The 20,075-nt window shown below is 24.2% G+C and overlaps 1 protein-coding gene across 12 annotated transcripts in view; it reads right to left on the bottom strand.

Annotated features, from left to right (window-relative positions):
- Positions 1–20,075, bottom strand: part of LOC111679891 (rho GTPase-activating protein 20) — a 33,233-nt gene that overhangs the window by 9,618 nt on the left and 3,540 nt on the right. For 5 of the 12 annotated variants that reach the window (XM_046951067.1, XM_046951064.1, XM_046951069.1 and 2 more), the window contains exons 2-5: positions 4,524–4,725; positions 4,210–4,393; positions 2,095–2,157; positions 111–1,246 (exon numbers count right to left, since the gene is read on the bottom strand). In XM_046951067.1, the coding sequence (XP_046807023.1) occupies positions 111–1,246; positions 2,095–2,157; positions 4,210–4,393; positions 4,524–4,725 (1,585 nt within the window). The remainder of the gene's footprint in view (positions 1–110; positions 1,247–2,094; positions 2,158–4,209; positions 4,394–4,523; positions 4,726–20,075) is intronic. The other 7 variants (XM_046951070.1, XM_023441492.2, XM_046951066.1 and 4 more) reach the window with 4 other exon arrangements.

The following is a 20,075-nucleotide window of genomic DNA, read 5'->3' as shown; positions in this document are numbered from 1 at the left end:
AAGAATTTTAGCAAAAAAAAAATATATAAATAAATTCTATAATAACTAACAACTAACTAGGAAAATAATAATAATAAAAAAACAAATGAAAAAAATAAAGGAATTTATACCGAAATCCTTGAAGCAAGCAAGTATTCATCCCTCACCTGTGGCAAGTAGGATAGACTTTTAGTACTTTCAGCATAACGATTAACAGCTCTTAATTCTTCCATAGTCATGCCACTGCCATTGGCACCACCAGCACCAGCACCACCACCAGAAGCCGTAGATGAGGAACATGAAGACGAATGTCGTATGCCTCTTTTACAGCGACTACATACCTGACTCTTGGATTGTTGTACAGTGGCAGCATCGACAGCTAAAGCTTTTAAAGTTAAGCTAGATGCTGTGTTTGTTGTTGCTGTTGTATTAATTTTAGGTTTTGCTATATATTCGTAATCGTTCGTTAGAAAATCACAATTTTTTGTTTCGAAACTCTTATTAAGGGATACAGTAGTATTTGTTGTTGTTGCTGCTGCTGTTGTTGTTGACGTTCTAAAACGTCTTTGTTGCTGCTGTTGAACTCTTATCTGTGCAGTATTATTAATAGCGGATTTCTTTTTGTTTTGTTTATAACGTCTTTTTACCACATTGGTCATTTCATCGTCCACATCTTCCTGGCTATCGGTAAATGTGTTGTCTGGCGTTTGTTCAGCTGAACGAGATTTTAGTTTACTTGTCGCTGCCGCACTTGAGTAGGATTGGCAAGTACGAAAATTAGCTTTGTATGAAAGATTTTCTATATTTTCATTAGCGCCGCCACCATTGCCGCCATTGGAAATATCTAATTCATTGGCAAACTCTTCATCATCATCGTCGGCGTTTGCTAATGGTTGTTGGGTAAAGTGATGATGATGTTGTTGTTGTTGCTGCTGTTGCCTAAAGTGTTGATTGAAATGATTGTTATCGTTGTCTTCTTCATCGTCATCGCCTTCATGGTCGTCATCATTGTCATCGTTGTGATAGTCATCTTCATCGATATCATCATCATCGTCTTCGGCATGCAAGCTGCTGCCCGGTTTGCGTGCCGGCAAAGGGGATGAAGTCATAGCAAATAGACCAGGACCCTCTAAAGAAACAGAGAGTCGAGCACATGATTCCATAAATGAATGTTCGGGTGTTACACCCAATGATACAACACTATTATCCAAAGCAGAGCTCGAACTTGTTAGCAAGGCAGGAGTAGAGCGTGATTCTTCTTGAGCAACTGTTGGTTGTTTTGTTTGGTATTATTTGTTTTTATAGTTTTTTGTTAGATAAACATGCGGTGCCGTTAAATTGTTTTATTTTTTTGTATATTTTCAATTTAAATAAATTTACAACAGCATTACAACAAAGATTTTTAGGGGTTTTATCAAGAGTTTTTTTTTTTTTTTGTTTAAGAAGAAAAGAAGAGAGAGAGAAATATTTTTTATGCAAATTAAGTTTAAAACAAAATTTCTGGTCTAAGTTTTATATAAAAAAGTATAAAAGAAGTAAAAATTAACAAAATATTAACTATTAATTATATAAAAAAGTATAGAAAAAAATCGATAAAGAAACTTTAACATAAAAAATTTCGTTTAACACACCCCCCTTTAACATTCCAATTGCTTAAAAACAAAACCCCAATTTCAACTATTTTCGTTTCAGATTTTTAATGTATATGAAATGTTATGATTTAATGATTAATAATATAATAGCTAAAGTTAGTAAAACAGACAAAGACAGTTTGTTATTAAAGATGATGTGAGAGAAAATTACATAAAAAAATGTTTTAGTTTAGTTTAATAGAAAAAAATAACACAATGAGAAAGCTTGAAGCCAGCTAGAGATGAAATCTTTTAATTAGTCACAATTTCATTTCATTTAAATTTATACCAATTATCATTTTGTGAGTGAGTTGGTTTTAATAAGTTTAATTCTTATATAAATAAACCACAATATCCACAAGTTAAAAAAATAAAGAGATAATTTCATTGTGATACAAAAAAAAAACAAAAAACGAAGTGAGAAAAAATAAATGTATGAAAGAAACACAAGAAACCATAATAATAAGAAGAAAAAAATACTCACGTAGACCCCAGCGTTCGCATTGACATTGCAACCATGTTTTTTCCGCTTCCAATGAATGTTGTACTATATTAAAAATTAAAAAAAAGGAAATGAAATTGATTAAGGATTTTTTTATAGGGGCTGGAAATATTGCGCATTTTATCTCACTATTTGCAAATGAAATTGTAAAATGAAATGGAGGCATAAAATTAAAGATTTTCTTAATATCAGTGGATTGGTAGGAATTAAAATGCAGATTAATTAAACATTACTACTCTTCACTATTGCAACTTAAGTTCAGTTCTAGTTCAGTTCTAGTTCAGTTCTAGTTCAGTTCTAGTTCAGATCTAGTTTAGTTCCAGTTTAGTTCTAGTTCAGTTCTAGATCAGTTCTAGTTCAGTTCTAGTTCAGTTCTAGTTCAGTTCTAGTTCAGTTCTAGTTCAGTTCTAGTTCAGTTCTAGTTCAGTTCTAGTTCAGTTCTAGTTCAGTTCTAGTTCAGTTCTAGTTCAGTTCTAGTTCAGTTCTAGTTCAGTTCTAGTTCAGTTCTAGTTCAGTTCTAGTTCAGTTCAGTTCTAGTTCAGTTCTAGTTCAGTTCTAGTTCAGTTCTAGTTCAGTTCTAGTTCAGTTCTAGTTCAGTTCTAGTTCAGTTCTAGTTCAGTTCTAGTTCAGTTCTAGTTCAGTTCTAGTTCAGTTCTAGTTCAGTTCTAGTTCAGTTCTAGTTCAGTTCTAGTTCAGTTCTAGTTCAGTTCTAGTTCAGTTCTAGTTCAGTTCTAGTTCAGTTCTAGTTCAGTTCTAGTTCAGTTCTAGTTCAGTTCTAGTTCAGTTCTAGTTCAGTTCTAGTTCAGTTCTAGTTCAGTTCTAGTTCAGTTCTAGTTCAGTTCTAGTTCAGTTCTAGTTCAGTTCTAGTTCAGTTCAGTTCAGTTCTAGTTCAGTTCAGTTCAGTTCTAGTTCAGTTCTAGTTCAGTTCTAGTTCAGTTCTAGTTCAGTTCTAGTTCAGTTCTAGTTCAGTTCTAGTTCAGTTCTAGTTCAGTTCTAGTTCAGTTCTAGTTCAGTTCTAGTTCAGTTCTAGTTCAGTTCTAGTTCAGTTCTAGTTCAGTTCTAGTTCAGTTCTAGTTCAGTTCTAGTTCAGTTCTAGTTCAGTTCTAGTTCAGTTCTAGTTCAGTTCTAGTTCAGTTCTAGTTCAGTTCTAGTTCAGTTCTAGTTCAGTTCTAGTTCAGTTCTAGTTCAGTTCTAGTTCAGTTCTAGTTCAGTTCTAGTTCAGTTCTAGTTCAGTTCTAGTTCAGTTCTAGTTCAGTTCTAGTTCAGTTCTAGTTCTAGTTCAGTTCTAGTTCAGTTCTAGTTCAGTTCAGTTCTAGTTCAGTTCTAGTTCAGTTCTAGATCAGTTCTAGTTCAGTTCTAGTTCAGTTCTAGTTCAGTTCTAGTTCAGTTCTAGTTCAGTTCTAGTTCAGTTCTAGTTCTAGTTCAGTTCTAGTTCAGTTCTAGTTCAGTTCTAGTTCAGTTCTAGTTCAGTTCTAGTTCAGTTCTAGTTCAGTTCTAGTTCAGTTCTAGTTCAGTTCTAGTTCAGTTCTAGTTCAGTTCTAGTTCAGTTCTAGTTCAGTTCTAGTTCAGTTCTAGTTCAGTTCTAGTTCAGTTCTAGTTCAGTTCTAGTTCAGTTATAGTTCAGTTCCAGTTCAGTTCTAGTTCAGTTCTAGTTCAGTTCTAGTTCAGTTCTAGTTCAGTTCTAGTTCAGTTCTAGTTCAGTTCTAGTTCAGTTCTAGTTCAGTTCTAGTTCAGTTCTAGTTCAGTTCTAGTTCAGTTCTAGTTCAGTTCTAGTTCAGTTCTAGTTCAGTTCTAGTTCAATTCTAGTTCAGTTCTAGTTCAGTTCTAGTTCAGTTCTAGTTCAGTTCTAGGTCAGTTCTAGTTCAGTTCTAATTCAGTTCTAGTTCAGATCTAGTTCAGTTCTAGTTCAGTTCTAGTTCAGTTCTAGTTCAGTTCTAGTTTAGTTCTAGTTTAGTTCTAGTTTAGTTCTAGTTCAGTTCTAGTTCTAGTTCAGTTCTAGTTCAGTTCTAGTTCAGTTCTAGTTCAGTTCTAGTTCAATTCTAGTTCAGTTCTAGTTCAAATTTATAATCAGTTTTTTTATTAAAACAAAAAACTTACATGCATATTTTTGTTGAGCCTGTTTTCCACGGGGCGGTGGTGGATATTGAAAGCTGCATATCCATTCATCTTGTACTTTTAATATCCGTCCGGTAACTCGTGCATAATATTCATAATTTTCACGACCAAACAAATCGTGTGTGGCAAATTTATCAATAATATGTTTCATAATTTTTGTAGCCACCTAAAAGCAAAACAAAACGCAAAAAAAATAAACATTAAATTATATTAACAATACATATAAACAAAAAGAAATTTGTTTAAAACAACAACAACAAAAAAACATATTCAAATTATTTTTTAAGGTTATTTACCTTAAATTTAAGCACATCTTCCATGCGCGCGGTTTTGCCATCACTAACACATGATTGAAAGAAGCTGGGTGCAACGGAAACACCCAAAGCTTCACTGGTCATGCCGGTACCAGCATGGGCTGCATTGCTAGCAATCACACGGAATGTACCAAATAATAAAACTAATAAATGTTGTGTATATTTCGGCAGTGATTGTAATAATCTGTAAAAGTAAAAATATAAAAACATAAATAATTTTGAAATAATGTATTTCTTTTAACAATGAATATTGTATCAAGATAAATAGCAAACATAATTTAGATTAAAAATTCGTAATATTAAAAAAGGCCTTTAGGGGTTGCGTGCTTTTTAAAAACATCTTAGATTTCTTATCATTTTGTTGTTAGTTGAATGAATCATGTCTAAAAGATCTTTTCATTTTATTGGATTTTACAATAATTTAATAAGAAATTAATGAATCACTCACTCTTTTGTTATACCCTTTCAAATAAAATGTTTAGAAATAAAAATAAATAAATAATAACACTCTTGAAATGACTACTAATTTGGCTAAATAATTTAAAAATTACAAAGCAAACTTCAAAACATACAAGCAGTACGCAATAAACAAACAACAACAGAAAAGATAATAACAATTAACACTTTCATTTAAAATAATAAAACAGTGTTTTATTGTCTGAAATAAAATAAATGTTTGTTTTCAAACAACAAGTGGCTGTCTGTCAGCTGCTCACACTCGCTCTCCATGTAACAGTAACTTTTATTTTGTTAACAACTTTTCAAAATTAATAAGAAAGAAAAACCGCCATTAACATGTAAGCAAACCTATTAAGATCGACCCCGTCGCACTTGCCATTTTGATGGAGTGTATGTGGTTCCAAAAATGTTTGTTGCCAACAACAACACAAATATCTTACACAATTCAAGATGCATATTCATGTGGGCATTGAATTTGTTGGCTTTAAAAGCACAGGTTCTCAAACGGTGTTAGATTTCAGTATTTTTATAAAAACAACTTTCAATACTAAAAATTGTTTAAGAACCAGAACTGAAGTAGAACTGAACGAGAACTGAACTAGAACTGAACTCGAACTGAACGAGAACTGAACTAGAACTGAACTAGAACTGAACTAGAACTGAACTAGAACTGAACTAGAACTGAACTAGAACTGAACTAGAACTGAACTAGAACTGAACTAGAACTGAACTAGAACTGAACTAGAACTGAACTAGAACTGAACTAGAACTAGAACTAGAACTAGAACTGAACTAGAACTGAACTAGAACTGAACTAGAACTGAACTAGAACTAAACTAGAACTGAGCTAGAACTGAACTAGAACTGAACTAGAACTGAACTAGAACTGAACTAGAACTGAACTAGAACTGAACTAGAACTGAACTAGAACTGAACTAGAACTGAACTAGAACTGAACTAGAACTGTACTAGAACTGAACTAGAACTTAACTAAAACTGAACTAGAACTAGAACTGAACTAGAACTAAACTAGAACTGAACTAAAACTGAACTAGAACTGAACTAGAACTGAACTAGAACCGAACTAGAACTGAAAAATGTATCTGCAATATTGCATTTTTTGTTAAACAAGTTTTTAAATTAATTATTAATTTATTAAAAGTTAAAAATTTGCATAATTTCAAAACAGTTTAAGACTAACTGCCTAAAAATGTGTTAATGTATTGCCAAAGAAAGTGAAATTGTTGTTTTTTGTTCAAAAAAAAATTTTTAAATAAAACTACAATAAAAATAATTTATGTATGTGCTTTATAACAATAATATGGAGAAAAAAAATAACAACAAATAATTTAAATAACAGTTATAAACCCCATTTAATATGAAAAATAAATAGTAAAAACAACTATTTAAACAAAATCATTACCGTCAATGGCTAAATAGAGTTTGTCAACATTTTTTATTGTTGTTGTTTTTTATGAATGAATAAATAATGAAAATTATGAATTAAAAATCAAAAGCAAAAAAACAACTAAAAATGATTCATTATTAAATGATGGTAAGTGTGTTGTATGTATAGTAGCGGCACTTTACTATGGCGGCGCTCGCTAGAGAGAATGTGCTCGTCTATAAATATACGTAGAGGGTTTGAAAAGTTTTTATTTTGGGAAAAAGTGAATGATTTGAATAAAACAACTTAAGAAATATTATAAGAACTTAATTGGCAACACTGTTTTATCTGTAATTCAAACTGTATAACATCCTATAGTTAATGTCATAGACATTCATCATACAATGACATACAAAGTGAATGCCAATGTTTACCATATGCAAAGGAGATGCTGTAAAGATAAAATCACAATAAAAAAAATCCTAAAACTTTATGCTAAACCCTCGTTGCTCATTTAAATTAATTATAAAATTTTTTAATAGTAAGAAGAAAAATACAACAATAATAACAAAAGAAAGAAAAACGTGTTTTTGTTAAAAATAAACAATGTGAATTTTTTATAATTTTCTGTTGTTATTTTTATTAAATACAATGAATTCATAAAAGTTACGTGGAATTAATATTATTTTTTTTTCGTTAGTTTATACATAACGATTCACAATTATTTACGCATAAATTAACAACTCTATTATACAATAGAAAAATATATGAAATATGAGAGGAGGAGGAGGTTTTTACAAAACAAAGATCCCACATATGTGATTAATGCAAAATATTACAAAAACAAAGTTGGCATTACTGGCAGCGGTTGAATGAATGAAAATTAATTTTGAAAACATTTGAACAGAACAAAATATATTGAAATGACATTTTTTTTGCAGTTTAAAAACAAAAATAATATACTGTGGCATTGACATTAATAAAGTATTTAACAGTAATTATAAAAACAAATTGTAATGTTTTTTTTTTTTATATTGCAATTTTATTGTAAATATTTTAAACAAAATAAGCATTTGTAAATTGAAAACTGAAACCAAGTTAGAACTCTAAATTAACAAGTAGTTGTAAATTTGATTATCTAGAGAAAAAGTTAATGACCCAATTTTGTTTTGGAATTTAGTTTCAAGGAATTAATTTACCCATTATTTTTAATAGAAATTTTGTATAACATGACATTTTTAAATTAAATAAAAAATTAATGTTATTTATAACTGACTCATTTTAGTCTTGTTTTAGTTTTAATTTATGAGGGTTCATGTTAATTTACAATTAGCAAAATTTTGAAATAAAATAAAAATATATGTTATTCAAACCTAACCTTCATTTAGGTTATTTATTTATTTGTTCTTTTTACATTTTTTGCTTTGTTTTCCATCTATTTGCTAACCAATATGTTTAAAAACAAATATTTATATAGAAGAAAATCACCATGGTCTTCTGGGAATTATAGAAATATCAATAAACTTATAATTGTTTAAGAAAGATCAGTAATGCTAAAGAATGTTTTCAATGAAATTTAATTTTTTGGTAATAATTTAAAAAAAATTTTAAATTGTTCTATAAAATTATTCCAAAATTTTAAAAATTTTTATAAAAAATTTAAATATTATAAATTTTGTTTTTAAATGTTCAAAAATTTTAAATTTTTATGAAAAATGTTTCAAAATAGAAAATTTTCTAAAATAATTTTTCTATAAAAATTTATTCAATATTGAAAATTTTCTATAAAAAAAAAATATTCAAGAGTTTTTAATAATATATATTCTGTATTGAAAAAATTCTTTAAAAATTATGAAAGAGTTTTTAATAAAATGTATTCTACATTGAAAATACTTTATAAAAAATATTGAAAATTCCTTTAAAAATTTTAAATATTGAACATTTTCTATACAAATTTTTTTTATACTAAAATTTTGTTTTATAAAAAATATTTCAATACTAAATTTTCTTTTATAAAAATATACTCAGTTTTAAAATTTTTATAAAATTTTTTAGTATTAAATTTTTTCTATAATAATCTATTATTGAAAATTTTCCTTTTCTATAATTTTTTTTTCAATATTTGAAATTTTCCATAAAAGCCGTTAAATATTGAAGATTTTCTAAAAATTTATTATAAAAATTTTTTAATAATGAAAATTTTTAACAAAAACTTGAAATAGTTTTGAACATTTTCTATAAAAATGTGTTCATTATCAAAAATTTGTTAATATTGAAAATGTTCTATAAAAATTTCTTCGATACTAAAATTTTTCTATAAAAATTTGTTCATTATTGATAATTTTCTATAAAACATTTTTCAATTATAAAAATTTTCTATAAAAATCATTAAAATTTTAAGAAAAAATTGTTAATATTAAACAATTTTCTTAAAAATTGTTAATATTGAACAGTTTTCTTAAAATTTGTTAGTATTGAAAATTTTCTAAAAAAAATTATTTCAATATTAAACATTTTCTTTAAAATTTGGTTAATTTTAATTTTTTTTTATAAAAAATTGTTCAGTATTGAAAATTTTCTATAAAAATTATTTCAATATTAAACATTTTCTATAAAAATCGTTTAATATTAATTTTTGTATAAAAAATTGTTCAGTATTGAAAATTTTCTATAAAAATTATTTCAATATTAAACATTTTCTATAAAAATGGGTTAATATTAAATTTTTTTACAAAAAATTGTTTGGTATTAAAAATTTTCTATAAAAATTATTTCAATAGTAAACATTTTCTATAAAAATGGGTTAATATTATTTTTTTTTTTAATTTTTCAGTATTGAAAATTTTTTATTAAAATTATTTCAATATTAAACATTTTCTATAAAAATCGGTAAATTTTAATTTTTTTTATAAAAAATTTTTCAGTATTGAAAATTTTCTATAAAAATTATTTCAATATTAAACATTTTCTTTAAAATTTGGTTGATTTTAATTTTTTTATAAAAAATTGTTCAGTATTGAAACATTTCTATAAAAATTATTTCAATATTAAACATTTTCATTAAAATTTGGTTAATTTTAATTTTTTATAAAAAATTGTTGAGTATTGAACATTTTCTATAAAAATTATTTCAATATTAAACATTTTCTTTAAAATTTGGTTGATTTTAATTTTTTTTATGAAAAATTGTTCAGTATTGAAATTTTTTTATAAAAATTATTTCAATATTAAACATTTTCTTTAAAATTTGGTTAATTTTAATTTTTTATAAAAAATTGTTGAGTATTGAAAATTTTCTATAAAAATTATTTCAATATTAAACATTTTCTATAAAATAAAAAAAATAATATTGAAAATTCTGTGTAAATATTGAATATTATTATAATAATTATTTCAATATTGAATAGTTTTTATAAAAAAAGTTCGGTATTAAAATTTTTCTATAAAAATCATTAATGTTTTTATTAATGAATATTAATATTGAAAATTTTCTATAAAAACTTGTTTAATATTGAATTTTTTTTTTCAATAAAATATAGTTTATTTTAAAAACTGTTTAATATTGAAAATTTTCCCTAAATTTGTTTTAAAAAATGATTACATTTATTTAATTTACTGTTTAAACTAATTAAATTTTATGCAAACATAAAAGTGATGATAAAACATTTAAAAACTAACCAAAAAGAAAATGTGAGAAAATATATAGACTAAAAAAAATTAAAATGAAAAATCAATAAATATAACACACGCACTTTCGACACACTCTTAAACCAACATACAAACATGCTCTCTTTCTCTCTCATTCACTCTTTTTCATAATAATAATTCAATAAACCAAATTATTAATAATATACACATACGAATCAAATTTAAAAATAAATAAAAAAAAAACAAACAGCAAACAATATTAATAAATAAATAATAAACAATAAATAATGTAATTAATAAACATTTAATGGCAAATTAATTAATTCAAAATGAAGAAAACAGGGGCAGCACAGCATTAATAACAACAATAATACAACATTTTTTTAAATAAAACAAATACAAATAGCGTTAAACAATAATAAAATTAATAAACAATTGTTTCATAAAAAAATAAACGTATTTTATAATAAGATTATTACTTTTAAAATAACTCAAGCGTTAAGTTGTTATTAACAACAATAACAACAAAAAACAATATATAATACAATAAATCATATGAAAAAAATATTGCAATAATATAAAAAAAAAATAATAATAATAATTGTGTAAAAAGAAACAGGTTGTAATAATAAAAAAGGTATTCAAACCAGCACTTTTAGGGATTCTAAAGAATACATTCCTTTTATTTTCAAATTTGTAATTTTATTTTCGTAAATAATTATTAAAAGAAAACAGATTTTAAATGACAAATTAATGACATTCTAATGATGCTCGTTTTACTAGGAAAAACTAAGATGTTTACCTGGGCTATTGTAAAAATTGCTTTTTCTGTCAAAAAGGTAAGTAACCCTTTTAAAAACTATTACAAAAAAGTAAATATCAAACGTTTATTTTTCAGAACCTATAGCTTGACTATTTCTTTTCGAAACAATCTATAGAAAAATTTTCCTTGTAAATAAATTTTGCTTTAAATTTACAACGCATTTTTCTTTTATTTTGTTTATTAAATACTAACTGTAGAAGTCTTTTTATCTTATCAATAATATTATCTAATATATTTACAACATTAAAAAATGTCTATTTATCACAACTGAACTGATTTCTTAAGAAATAACATTATTTTATTAAGAAAATAAACTCGTTTAACGGATATTGTTGAAAACAGCTTAATTTTCTATTAAGAATAAAGCAAGATTATTCTTATGTTAACCTAACAGCTGTTTTTTGTTTATTTACATTTTCTTACAAAAATGTTGCCATATTTTCCTCAAACAATAAATGGCAACACAATAAACTTGCAAATGTCTTTAAATGCTATTTAATATAAAATCTAATAATTTTTAATAAAATACTGTTTTTAAGAAATTTAAATTCTGTTTAATATTTTATAAAAATTAAAAAATCAAATTCTTATCGCATTTTTAAGTTATTTTGTCTAATGTCAACAGAAATTTTTGTGTTTCACGAGAAAATTTAAATTCATAGGAAATTTAATATTTTGTTAATTCATGGAAAATTTAATAATAATTTTATTCTTTATCTTAATTTAATGTTAAATTTATAAAATATTTATTAGAAATATGTATAAGAGAAATTTTATAAATAAAATATACTAAATAAATAAAATACAAAAATTACAAAATTGAAAAAATTAGAAAAAATAAAAACTTCAATATTAAACTTTTTTTTTATAAAATAATTTCAATATTTAAATGTTATACAAAAATTGTCCAAAATTAAAAAAAATTTCAATATTTAAAATTTATTAAAGAAAGTTTAAAAAATATTTTAAAATATTTATTAATATTGAAAAAATTTTCAAAATTTATTATAAACATTTAAAAATGCCCTTAAAAATTGAAATATTGAAATTTATAGAAAAAAGTCGTCAATATTGAAAATGTTCAATAAATAAATAAAAAAAAAGTTTTCTTTAATAAAAAGTTGTCAATATTTAATTTTAAAAAATATTTATTATATTATTTCTGTAAGTTTAATAATTTAAAACAAAATTCCTAGAATTTCCTATATACTTTTTCTTACAAAGAGGTTTTCAATATAAAATTTCTTTATCATTTTTCAGTTTCCAAAACAAAGAATTATATTAAAGTTGTTTTATATTGTTTGTATTTTTATTTATTTAATTTTACTTTATATAAAAAAATATAACTAAAATCAAGAGTTTTCTTAATAACCATACAGTCTTTGTTAATAGTACCATGTTGTTTACATAGAAATTGATCGTGTTAAATAAAAAAAAATAAAGCAAAATTTCAATATTAATATTGCTTACACAGCATTGACCACCCAAACATAAACAGATTTCTGAGAAAATTAAATTCAATATTAAGTTGCAGTTTATTTTTGTTACGGTTTTGTTTTATAAAAAAAAATAAACACAATCAATCTGTTTTATAATTCGTGTTTACAAAATGATTTGTTAAAGCTAAAGTTACTAAAGAAAATATTGAAAATAATGAATTGCATAAATGTGTAGCAAGAGCAGCAGTTTTGAAAATTATAATTATTATGCAAAAAAGAATTGTAAAAACATAAAAAAATTCTAAAATTTTCGTAAATTTAAATATTTTTTTCGTTTAATTAAAAACTCTTTAGTAAATGGCTTTTTAAAGGGCCTTTTTGTCTTAAATTTTATTTAGAAAATTTGTTTAGTAATTGAATTTTAATATATTTTAAAATTTCATTAAATTTACACACACACACCACCTAAAATTTTAATGACTTTTACCCACACTTCCTGTCATGAAAATGTTATTTATCAAAATTTCTTTTAGTTAAACCTAAAAATTTAGGGCAGTTTAATTAAAAAAAAACTCTTTTTTTCGAATTTTTGTATTAAAATTTAAGAAAAAAAGTATGCAGCATGGTGTTTGTTGGTATTTTTTCAATTGTTCAAAGTAATTACCACAAATGATGTCATCTGGCACAATGCAGCCGCGTGTGCGAGTTGTGAGTGAGTGACCATAACCCTTAGGTCATTAAATACAAATGCCTCATGTGTATTTGTGCATAATTGCACAAACAATGGCTGCATATTGTTTTGTTGCAGCAAACATTTTTTTATCTTTACTTTTCATCTTCTAGTAATAAAACAGAAATGTGCAATACAATGGCTATTGTGTGATAGCGATTATAGTGTATATGTGTTTCATATGTTTCATTGACTGACACGCACTTTGTCTTAGTGTTTATTCCCTATAGGTTTGATATAGATAATAATTTTAATTAAAACTTTAATTATAGCTTCCTAATTTATGTAATTAATCGGAAATATATAAAAAAGTCAAATATTTTACTTTATGCTACTAGCAAGTCATATGTTTCAATATTTTACCTACAAATCTGTTAATTTATAATTAACAAATCTGGTAACTCTTAACATCTTTTTATCATCACTCTCTTATTTACATTTTTAACAGTGTCACTACTGTATTGCAACATCTCATGTAAACAATGCTAATTGCATGAGTGATAAATTATTTGTGTTTGTATGATTATGTGTGTAAGAAAAGTAAACATAAAGAGCTATGCATAATGATTGATAGCATAAAATCGTAGTTTAATAAAAAAAATAACTCCATATTAAGTTTGTTTATTTTTTTGCAAACATTTTTATAATTTCTTTATAAAGAAAAACATTAAAAACTTTTTTATTTAAGTTGACAAGATGTTAACTAGTTAAAAATTGTAGTAATATGTATTTCTTTTTTTTAACATAGAAGATTTTATTATCTTATCATCTCACAAAATAAAAGTTTTTTATATTTATTTTATAATTTATGAATAATTTTACCTAGTTTTTTTATTATAAATAATATAAACAACATATATAAGACTTAATTAATCAAACTTAACTAATCTAATGGTTTATAGTTGAAAATACTATTCAAATTTTTTATAGTACACGCTATAGACTGATCTGTAAGCAAAACTGTTGACAGATCTATAGTTTAATATATACACTGATCTATAATCAAGACAATAGTCAAATCTATCTAAAATAGGCTGATATATAGTAATTAGTAAAGATTGATCTATATTCAATACTATAGACTTGTTTATAGTCAAGATTATAAAAGGGTAGATAGTCAAGACTGTAGATTGGTATATAATCAAGACTTATAGACTGTTGTATAGTTAAGATTAAAAACTGATCTATAGTCAAGACTACAGACTGATCTTTAGTCAAGATTATTGACAATAATCAAGTCTATGAAGTGGTCTGTAATCAGGACCTTTAACAGGTTATAGTCAAGACCATAGTTTTAATTATATACCTCTCCAAAGCCTTGATTATGATGCTGGTCTATAATCCTTTTTGTATTCAAAAAGTTGTACTATAATCCCTATTCAAATGTGTGTTAAATCTTGTATATATTAAATTTAATAATATATAAATAGCAACAACATTAAATTATACATTGAAAATTGTTATAAATAAACCATTGCTGCTGTTATAGGTTTTTCTTTTTTTTTAATTTAATTCTTTTATTTTTTTTTGTTTCTCCAGTTGTGTATAAACAACATAAAAAATTAAGAAAAATAAACAACAACAAAAAAAACTCATATATAAACATTTATTTTCACATTTCACAAATTGTAAAATGTGAAATCTACGTCACTAATGACCATTGAAGAAATACAAAATAATATTGTTGTTGTCTTCATTTGCATATAATTTAATTGAAATGTTATAAATAAAAGCAAAAATATCTTTTTTTTTTAAATTTACTTTAAACAAATTTTGTATTTTTGTAAAATCAAAATAAAAAATTACAACAAATGAATTAAATTAGAAAATGTTTATAAATGATTACATGCGCACATTTATACTTAATTCAGAACATACGTCATTGTTGTTATATGTATTTTATTTTGTTGTTGTTTTTCTCTATACACATGTTTTTCTATTTAAGCAAATGTGGGTCGCTTAGTGGCCATATACGCCATAAACTTCTAATAACAAAAACAACAACAATACTAATAAAAAATCTAAAGAAGCTTACTTATTGTTCGCCTGTACGTATGATTGTTTTTTGTTCTTCTTCTTCTTTTTTCTTTGTTTTGTTTTTGTATATATTATTATAAATTTAAAGGATGTTTTTACAGAAACCTGTTGCTTATTTTGTTGTTGTTGTAGCTAATAGTTGTTGCTAATATTAAAATAAGGGTGTGTATTCTTTTTTTGTCATAGTTTGTCTCTCTCTTTCCTGTATTTTTTTGATGAATAATGACACTTACTCAATTTAATGGTTAATGTCAACATAATATATTTAATACGTTTTTCTTACTCTTTTCTTGTTGTTTTGTTTAGTGTCATTTTTTATAGTTTTCTAGCATTTGTTTATTACAGAAACCCCGTATAAAAATGTGTGAGAAAAAGGGTTGTAATAAATGTTTAACATATTTTATTAATTAACATACATTTGTATGTAAAGTAATATTTGTAATATTTTGTAAGTATATATGTAGTTGGTTGGTTCCATGATACATAGTGAAGACTACTACTGACTTTGCAAGAGATCATTCTGGGCAGAAAGGGTCTATCACAATGCTATCTTGTTGCAGAATTTGTTTGATCTAATTTTGGAAATACTTACAAGAAGTTATTGCTTAATTTGTCGCTCTAAATAACTACCCATGAATGAGGGAATTCATTAGTAATATATGTACATATAAACTAATTAATATGAGAGTAGTCTTGAAATTAGTTTTAAAAAGAGATTTAGTTCAGAAATTTCATTTTTCAAATGCTAAAACACACAAATTTTCTAGTTTTTTGCAAGTCTGCCACAAAATTGCAATTATCACAACAAATAAAAATTTGTTATGATGTTGCCATACTTTACTTCTAGTTTGTTATGATAATGCCGTATTTGAACTGTCACTGTTATATTGATATTGCCATATTGCGGAGAGCTTAAAACAAAAACATAAAACTTAGTGTAAACACTATGAACTTTTTATATTATCATTGAGTTTTTAAGCATTTTTCCGTTTAACCTCGTAACAAAAATTAAATGTAATAAAATAAATATGACAATTTAAAATGCTGTATAGAGTAGTCATATTACATTATGAGTATCTTTTATTTTTTGTGTAATTTTTTTTTTTAACTATTGTTGTGGTTAAACTTTTCACCATTTATTTTTATTTTTTTTTCTGCTCACACACAGAGCTCATGTGTATTGAAAAAAGGCAAAAAAAAAGTTTAATGAACGTTGATGATGAATTCAACAAAAAAAGCAACAAACACGACAATAGTTTATATACAAATGTACATATTGTTTTTTTTTTTCTTTAGATTTCATTTACGTACTATATAACGGTTTTTGTTTTGTTAATTGATTATGTTGTGCATGTGTGGAGAAAAAAAATAAAATAAATACAAAAAAATAAATGTTCATATTGTAGATAATATATACGAACGAACAAATAATATAACAATAATACAACAATTTTTTTTTACACGCATTTATATGATCACGATAAAAAAGATGATGATGATGATGATGAAATGATTTATTGACACAAATTTTTTAATTGTTACAATTAATCGCTGGAAAGCTATAAAAATACAATAACAAAAAACAAAAATTGATTGTATAAATTTTATAATAAGTTTTATATAACACTTTATATTTGGAAATAAAAAAATCAGTAGAAAATATTATATTGAATATAAAGTTTTGAAACTAAGAAAATTATTTTATTAAAAAAGTTGCATTTAAATGATAACTACAGACGTAAAATATATGCAAAATTTAAAGATAAAATGTAAAAATGCAATTAAAAATTCTTTAAATTTAAGTTTATAACAAATTTGCAAAAATTTTGAAAATTTAAATTTTATTATTTAAAAAGAAACGGCTCGTTTTTTAACTTTAATTCTATTGCAATAATTGTTTATATATTTAGCTTACTAACCCCTAGAGAGTTTGTTTTTTGCTTTTTTAATGACACATGTCTTTTTCAACACATTTTATATGTTGAGTTTTTTTTTCATAGTGAACGCCCCTTTTATTGTCTCAAAATGTAATAAAAATTTTATTTACATTTGTCATTCATGCCAAGCAATTGTTTTTTTTTTTCAATTCTTTAAATACTTTTCAACATTTTTAAAGTCGGAAGTTATAATAAGATTTGTTTTGTTGTTGTTTTCTCTACATACGATTTTTTTATTATTATGTATTTTATGACCAACTGATAAATTGAATAAGAATGTCTGGATTTTTGTGACAATAAATAGCAGCAGTCAGTCGTCTGACTTACTGACTGAGTCAGTAGCAAAAATCCATTAAAAAAGTAGTTTACATAAAATTTATAATAAAAAAAATAACGACTAAACAATTGCAAAAATAATTAAAGTTTATTTTAATGGTGGTACTAAAAATATTTTTTAAAAAATTAACACAAATTATATAACAAGTTCAATAAACTTTGAAAATTTTGTAATAGTTATTTAAAAATATATACATTAATTAAGTTATAATCATTTGAATATTGAATATACAATGTTAAAGGTATTTATTCATCTGTCTAAAGAGCTTTCCGTAATACAGGAGATGTTTAGATGATAATAGCTAAAATTATGATAAGTCTCTAAGTCCTTTAATATTTAAACAGTTTAAAATTAGTTCTGCTCAACATTTCTTAATATTTTTATGTTTTTTTATATTTACCTAATTTTTTGCTATTTTAATATAATTTCCTTTATTACTAAATATTTTTTAGAACCAGATGTCAGTTTAACAAATCTTTCTAAAATGACAACAGTATTCACATACTATTGCATATACACTATTCAATAACAAAAACAATTACCTCAATACAACAACAATAATAATGACATATTTCGGTAATAAATATTGCAATAGATAAAGAGAACAGTAGTAGTAACATTTGCCAGAGAGAGTTACCAGACAAACAAATACTATACAAAAACAATAACAGTATTTTATTTAAGATGTAAATAAAACAAGAAAAAGGTAAAGTAGTGACATTTTGCAATATAGAAGGTTACCAGATATAACATTTTTATTGTTTATGTTTTAAAGAACAAATAATATCACACTCTGGAAATTGTTTACATCAATACAACAACAATGATATATTATTGTAATAGTGATGTACAGAAACAATAACAATAGAAAACAATATTGACATTTTCAAAGCTGTAATATTAGCTAAATGATGTTATATATATTATTTTCTTCAGCAAAAATTATGTTAAGCTATTGTTAATGCAGCATTGTTTTATTTTGCATGTACAAAACAGCAACAAAAAGGCAAAGAATAGTGACATTTGCAAACAATAAAGTTACCAGACAAATAAATATTACATAAATAGGCAAAAACAGCTAAGTCTATACAAATTATAACAATTTTCTGCAGTAAAAAAATGTGTTTTCTTTATGCATAGAGTTTGTTATAGGAAACTAAAACTATTTAATAGGTTTGTAAAGTAAAATTTAGTTTAATACAATATAATTCTTCTCTATATGTGTATGTATATTATGCTTAGTGAAAGGATATTGTTGTAAATTTCTTTAGCCCCCTGTAGTAACTTTCTTTTGCTGGTTGTTTTAAGAGTTTATTCATTTATTTTAAATGCTTCGTTGTGCATAACGTACCATATGTACGACTTATGTTATAATTGTAGGTAAATTGTACAAATGTTTGTCACAATTATGTACAAAAAAAAAAGAAAAATATTATATGAACAACATATAAAACAAAATATGGTTCATCATGACAAAGTCAGTCATAATTGTAGATTTACACAAATGAAAATCTACGAAAAAATATAAACGTGATAAGTAGATAACAAGTTTTTGTGCGTGAAAAAGTTTTAACCTTATAGTTGCGTTAGAAATGGTTAAATTAAAAAAAGACTTTAGGTGACATGTTACATAAATTACATAAAATATAATTTAAAAAGCACGAGATTTTTGTAATAAATTTTATGTAGTTATTTAAAATTTTTAAATTTCTTTTAAGGTTTTTAATACAAAATGTTTTAGTTAATTTGTTTTTAATATTTTATTTTTTTTTTTTTGAAAAATTTTAGTTTTTTTAACAGATCAAATTTGTTTTTAGTTACATTTTAGGGTTAAATTATATTATTATTTATTTTAACGTTATTTTTATCTCTGGCGTTGATAGTTTTATTGACATTTATTCATAATTTTTTTATGATACGTAAAATAGGTTTATACCCGTCTAATAATACAACAAATGTTTTGTTTAATATTGACATACATTTCAAATCCATAAAAAAATGGAATGAAATGTATTTAATATGGTATATCTTAGTATAGAAATAAATGAGAAATAATTTTTAGCAACAAGCGTTTGTTCCAGTTTTTTTTAATAGTTGTTTGAGAAAAATGTAATAAATAGGAAAATTAAAATTTAATTTTAATAAAAATTGAAAATTATTTAAATATACAAGAGTTTTAACCATAAAAAATACAATTTTAAAAAATTTTCTAAAAAAACTGTTGGAAGGAATTTTCTTTTCCTAGAAAAATTATTTTAAAGAACACTTTTTTATTTAAAATAATTTTAAAAAGTTAATTTTTCTGTAGAATAATTTTCAATGAAATATTGTCTATATAAATGTTTCTCCAAGGACTTTTTATGCTGAAATGGCTTTTTCAAAGAAAGACGTTAAAGAATTTGATATTTTTTTTAATCTAAGGAGACTTTCAAAGGTTTTTGTTAAAAGAAATATAATTATTGTTTAGTATGACATATATAGGATAATTTTAAGTGATTTGTTAAGAACGAAATTTACAATTTCGAAATTTTAAGGGCTTACTTTATTATCTATAAATTAAAAACACACGCCTAATTAATTATAAAGATTTCGTAATGCAAAAAAAAAAATAGTTTTCAACACAATCATAGATAAGATTCTTTTAAACAACTGTCTACTGCTACTTTTTATAGATATATGCATCATAAAAGCCACTTATGAATGCACATGTATACGTTTTGGCTTTTTCTTTCTCTTC

Source organism: Lucilia cuprina, chromosome 5 (assembly GCF_022045245.1).
Source record: "Lucilia cuprina isolate Lc7/37 chromosome 5, ASM2204524v1, whole genome shotgun sequence".
NCBI lineage: Eukaryota > Metazoa > Arthropoda > Insecta > Diptera > Calliphoridae > Lucilia > Lucilia cuprina.
The sequence above is the reverse complement of the archived record's forward strand: the minus strand, read 5'-3'. Positions and strand labels throughout refer to the sequence as shown.